Raw genomic sequence first — 6,000 nt, 5'->3', positions numbered from 1 at the left:
ATTTATAAACAAACAAATAAATAATACACAAATAAGATACAGATATCAGGGGTCCTGCTCAACATTTTTTACTGAGAAGTTTTCGTAATCAAATAATTAAACCGTGGTGGCAGAAGATGAGCCCTTGAGGCAAGGTCTAAGTCTCAGTCTTTCTGTTCCCCCACCCAGGGGCTAGTGAGCATCTAGGTCTATATATGCTTAATAAATATCTGCTCCCAGAAACATCTACTGCTTGATAATCATAACAAATGGTTATCAACACTTGCCATGTGCCAGAGACTCTTATTGTTAATCTTCACAGCAATCCTGAAGGTAACTGCTATGTTTGGCCCCATTTTGCAGATGAGGAGACTGAGCAGCTCAGTAACTTTCCAGAGTCTGACTCAAGTTGTGGGATTGCTGAGCTTATTCTCTTCCACTGGTGAACAGGTCCACAGGGAGCAGCTTATGAAGGTGGGTGGGGGTGGGGGGTGAAAACACTGGGAAAGAAGCAGAGGTTGATCGTTCACTCCTTTGCCAGGTGCCCTTCCTTATTTGCCTGACAGGTAAACTCCTACCTACCCTTCTTGCCCCAGTTCAAAGGCCACCTCCTCTAGGAAGCCTGCCTTCCTTCACGTTGCAGTTAGTTGCACTTGCCCTGTGGTTCATGTGTCGTCTTCCCCACTGGGAGGTTCCACACTGGAACAGGAGCTGGAGTTCCTTGAGGACAGGGCTGGGTTCTACTTAAGGGGCATCTGCTGAGCGGGCTCAGCAAACTCATACGGGTGGGATGAGCCTGTGCCACCCAGGCCAGAGGCGCCCCCACCCCGTAGGGTTTTCCTCCTCTTCTTCTTCTCCCTCCTCTTTGCTTTCCTTTTTCCTCCGCACTAGTCTCCTCCCTCCCTGCCCTGTGGTCCACCCGGTCCTATCTTCGTTCTTCTCCCGCCCTCTCTCTCTCTCCCGCTCCTTGCGCCGCCCTGTGTCCGGCAGCTGCAATTCCCCGAAAGGCCTACAGAGGGAGCTGCTGCGGCACCTGCGGGGCCGCACGGCTGCGGCGCGCGCTTCCTGTGAGGTCAGGTGGGAGGAAGCGGCCTGGGAGCCGCGGGGACTGGACGCCGTCGAGGCCTGGGAGCCGCGCCCGCAGGTGAGTGTCCGGGCCCTGGGCGCGGGGGAGTGAGGGCGCATCCCTCCCCTACCCCGGGCCTGGTCTCGGAGTCGGGCTCCGCGGCCCGGGCAGCGGCCTCTCCCACCCCGGCAGCAAGCACCCCCACCCAACCCCGCCATCTCCGTTCCCCACCCCCATCCCCCCTTAGTGTCAGGTGCAGGGAGGGCCCGCCGCACCCTCAGCCCACCCAGCAGGGCGGGATAACAAAGCACAAAAGGACTGCGGAGGACCTTTTGGACCCGCTTGGCCTTCTGCAAGGGCCAGAAGGCTTCAAAATGGGGACCCGCCAGCCCAGGCCACTGGCCAGAGAACAAGGGCTCTTAACCGCGTTTGGCGTGTGTGTCACGAGTGCTTTTGAGAATTTAGACGAAAACTGGCTCATCTTCTGAGAAGAATGATGGCCTTTACCCAGATTCGGGAGAGGCGTGGAAAGGCCCCCATCTCCAGCCCACGGACCCCCTTGTGGTCTGTGAGTGGGGCCTCATCCCGTATTTCGGGAAGGCTGGCCGTGCCCTCCTGGTGTTACCTGAGAGGTGAGGGACAAGTGAGAGTGTGCCCTCTGCAGGAAAGTAGCTCTGAAGTGGGCCCGATCTCATGCGGGGAGAAGGCCTGAGTCCTAAGCATCTCCCTGGACCATTTTTTAACGGAAGGGAAATGGAGACACTGGGGACCCTGGTGTACTGGACTCCCTACTAGGGCCGGAGTTCCTGGCTTCATGCTCTTTCTCTGCTGCCCATGGATGAATGGTCCTGGGTGAGGGAGGTAAGCCCCTCTGGGTCCCTAGCTGTATCTGCCCCGGAGGAGTGTTGGGAGGTGTAAGTGAGATGAGCCTGGGTGGACTTTCCACAGGGCCTGGGCCCCAGCAAGGATTGTCATCCCCATTGTTGCTGGAGATGGTGGTTAATAATAAAACTTTCTTCTCCAAGAATCCTTTTTTTTTTTTTTTTAGTTGAAATAGCTTTTTATTATCCATGATTTGTTCATTAATTTAAAAGTAACTTTCTTTTTTTTTTAATTTTTTAATTTTTTTAATTTTTTAAACATCTTTATTGAAGTATAATTGCCTTACAATGGTGTGTTAGCATCTGCTTTATAACAAAGTTAATCAGTTATCCAAGAATCTTTTGATAGTTTTCCTAGGGGACTCAAAGTCTGAAAGATTTTTGTTTGGCAAACAACTTGTATTTATTTCTCTCCTTTTTATTAATTAGACACACTGCCTACTCAGCATGGGTCACCAATGTGAGCACTCAGAATTTCAGTTTCTCCCACTGAAAGCAAGCATCTCTTTAACTTTGGTAAATCTTTTCCTTCAGGTGTTTTGTGGTCTGGGGAAAGGTGCAGCCCAGCAGGAACCCATAGCTCCTGGAAGGATGGTTCGGATCTTGGCCAATGGGGAAATTGTGCAGGACGATGACCCCCGTGTGAGGAACACTACCCAACCACGCAGCAGCACCCCTCGACAGGTAGTCGCCCGGACCCTGTGGAGGGGAGCAGCTGGCCTCCCGTCCTCTGTACCAGTTACTCCTTAGCTTCCAGAAGCTCCCTTACTGGTGGTTAACCTTTTCTAGCCCAAAGTCCTCTTTGCAGAGAGCCAGGCTGAGCAGCATGGGGGTTTAAGACTTGGGGAAAACCCCAATAGATTTGTTGCCCAGCCCCCTGCCTCCCCAGCTCTCCTTCCTCCAGGCAGCCTTCCCAGATTTCAAACCCAAGAGCTCTCTCTCCCTTAACCTGGTCAGCAACCCCCACTGGAGCTAGCATCTTTTAGAGTCTGTTGGATGAGAGGGAAGCTGGAGAGTAAGTGGAGAAGAGGAACCCACGGCCCCACAATGATGGTTTAAAGGAAGGAGTGAGGAGTGTTAAAAATGCCTGCCCAGATGCTGTGCCCTGGGTGTAGTCCCACCCTCCTTGCCCCCTTCCTCTTCTCTGTCCCGGGCAGCTTCTCCCTGACGTGACATAGGGAACATGGACCGGCATTTTCTGTGCTCTGAGAGCTTGCGACTCAGTGGTTGGGATCCCCATGGGTGGCATGTGAGGATTGCTGAGAAAGGAGGGCATGGCCCTGGGTGGCCGTAGGGGAGAGCAGGGCCCCGCCCAGAGGGTTCCCTCCTGCCTCTGGTGCCTCAACTCCAGGGATGCTTTCTCTGGATTCATTCGTCTCTCTCTGTCTTCACCTTCCAGAGCTTTCTCAATAGGGGCCATGGCGCCCCGCTGGGGGGTCCCGGCCCTCGCCAGCAGCAGGCGGGCGCCAGGCTGGGTGCCGCTCAGTCCCCCTTCAGCGACCTCAACCGGCAGCTGGTGAACATGGGCTTCCCGCAGTGGCGTCTGGGCAACCACGCCGTGGAGCCGGTGACCTCCATCCTGCTCCTCTTCCTGCTCATGATGCTTGGTGTGCGTGGACTCCTGCTGGTGGGCCTCGTCTACCTGGTGTCCCACCTGAGCCAGCGGTGACCTCCGGGGGCTGCTGGAGCAGGTGTGTGGGAGAGGGAGCTGCTGGGCCTTGGTGTGAGAGCAGGCACATGGGGAGGAGTTTTGCTGGTGCCTTGAACGTGTGCTCAGAGAGCACGTTTCCATGTTGTGTTAAGCATGAGGCAGAGGGAGCCTCTAGTCCAACGTTCCCAAAGGATCAGGTGATACCCTCATTCCCCTGAGATGCATTTCGGTAGTATCAGGCATTAAGCACAAAGTCAGAGCAAGAAAGGGATTCCCTTTCCAATTCTCACCCAACCCTTTTATGCCAAGAAGAAAGTCTCTGTTGTGTGCCAATATGTTCTCATGCGTCTGGAACACGGGCTGACTTCCCCATTACTAGGGAGCAGGCCTTGAGCTTAGGGCAGGTGGGAAAAGTTTCCAGACTTTTATAGCTCTGTTTTGTTTTAATGGTATATTTTTATTGGCTACCTTTTATTTATGACAAGTGGTACTGGTATTCTACTTATTGTGGTGGCGTTTTCAATAAAGAAATTTAAGTAAAAGTGAGTCCATGTAAAGACATTCGTAAATAATTGTACAACTGCATGTAGATCTGGAAGACGTGGTGAAGGTGGTTTGGGAGGAATTGGGATTGGGGGACCAGGTAGAGGGGGGCATTTGACCTTGGAGGGTGGTTTCTAACCTTTTCCTGACGGGCTCTGAGAGCAGGGGCAGGGGGCCAGGTGAAGCCTGGACTTGGGCCCCTTGACCGATGCCTGGATAACTCTGGCTTACTCTGAGATGCTGGCCTTGTCCGGGGTGGTGTGGGAGAGGTTCTCTGACCAGAAGGGCCAATGAGGCTGTGGGGTCAGGACAGCCGGGGTGCTGGCCTCCCTTCCCAGGGTCTCTGACCAGAGGCTGCTCAACCTCCCTCAGTCCCCTGAGGCTCTCATAGCCTCTAACCTCGGCACACTCTCCTTAGAAAGCAGGGGTCTTGGCGCTGACTACTCCGTGCCCGTGGGCTGAGGGTGCCCTGCTTTCCGTGAGTGGAGGCCTTGAGGTATGGCTGGTTGAGCCCTGGGTCTGTGTGGAGGCCCTGCTGGGGGGCGGGGTGTGGCATCGGATGGCTGAGGGCTCTGGGCCTACAGTGCTGACCGTTCAAGGTCAGGGAGAGGCTGGGTGAGCTGGAGGGCTTCCCCGGCTCAGGGACCAGATTTCTCACCTCACCTTCCTCTTAAGATCCTTCTGGGTCTGGTGGTTTGGGGGAAGAAGGCAGGTTTTAGAGGTGCTTCTTGAAAGCCAGGGCCGGGGCAGCAAACCATCATGTATGTGGGGGGAGGATGGGGGAGAGAGATGGAGACTGATTCCATCCCTGCGGAGAGCCTGCGGTGCTGCGGGGGAACAGAACCCTCTCCCCCCACCCTTGTGCCCACTGCTGCCCTTGAGGGGGCTGGCGACCTTTATCACAGACATTCCCGGGGGAGCTTTATACTGTTCAGATAGGACTCCTATCTCAGGGTTTTCTGTGTCTTTATTTCCACAGACAGGGAAGGGAAGGTCTGGCTCCCAGCGGCTCCTCTGGGGCCTGGGCAGGGGAGGTGGTGCCCAAGCCTGGTTGGTATCCCAGCTGTTCCCCGTGGCATCTCCTTCTGCCCAGCACATCCCCCAGCCCCCAGGCTCCGGTGGCTCTAGCCCAGCAGCCGTGGGGGGAGGGGTGATCCTGCATGGCACCCCCTCTCCTGACACCCCCCTTCAGTGCATCTCTCTGGGGCTGGGCTTTCCCTTTCTTTTTGCCTTGCAAAGCTATGGGACTTTCTGAAGAAATAAATCTTAAGTGGACCCTCAATATATAAAATTCCTCTAAGGGGTATGAATCTGAGTCCACAGATTCAGGGCTGAGAACTGTGTCTTTTTCCATAATTCAGTTTCCATTCCCTAAGCCTGAGGCCTTTGAGGAGAATTGAGGGTGCTTTAGAGAGGGCAGGGCTTTCTTTCCTGCTTCTGACTAGAAGGAGACAGACCGGGGCAGGCACTGGGGGGCAGGAGGAACCCTGGGCATCAGGCCTGGGGCAGTGGCACCTCCCCAGGGACCTGTTAGCCAGCCTAAGGGAAGCAGTTGGGGGCTCGAACGAAGTGAGTTATTCAAGAAAGAAGTGCTTTTTGTTGATTGAGCTCAACACCCATGACACAGACCCAACAGAGCTGTGCTGGTTGAAGTGGCCCGGGCGGGGGGGGGGGGCCCACGGGCCCACGGGCCCACCTCTCGACCCTCCTTTCCTCAACCAACCTTCCCTATGCCCCTCGGGCTCTGGGCAGTTTGCTAACCAATGCTCTGCCTCACTTCTCAAGGTCCAGGATCCGAAAGTCTGCCTCGGCAGAAGCAGCGTGCTGAGGGAAGGCGCCCCCTGGGGTTGTGCAGCCTGTGGAGCTGCTATAAGCCGTCT

General features: G+C 55.1%; 1 protein-coding gene across 1 annotated transcript; it reads left to right on the top strand.

Moving 5' to 3' along the window:
- Positions 1-1,021: 1,021 nt before the first annotated feature.
- Positions 1,022-4,123, top strand: FAM241B (family with sequence similarity 241 member B). The gene is made up of 3 exons (XM_036827825.1): positions 1,022-1,123; positions 2,461-2,610; positions 3,326-4,123. Exons 2-3 carry the CDS (start codon positions 2,518-2,520, stop codon positions 3,593-3,595), a joined length of 363 nt encoding a protein of 120 aa, XP_036683720.1. The 5' UTR covers positions 1,022-1,123; positions 2,461-2,517; the 3' UTR covers positions 3,596-4,123.
- The last annotated feature ends 1,877 nt before the right edge of the window (positions 4,124-6,000 follow it).

Source organism: Balaenoptera musculus, chromosome 16, assembly GCF_009873245.2.
Source record: "Balaenoptera musculus isolate JJ_BM4_2016_0621 chromosome 16, mBalMus1.pri.v3, whole genome shotgun sequence".
Lineage (NCBI taxonomy): Eukaryota > Metazoa > Chordata > Mammalia > Artiodactyla > Balaenopteridae > Balaenoptera > Balaenoptera musculus.
This window is presented reverse-complemented; position numbering and strand designations above follow the sequence as displayed.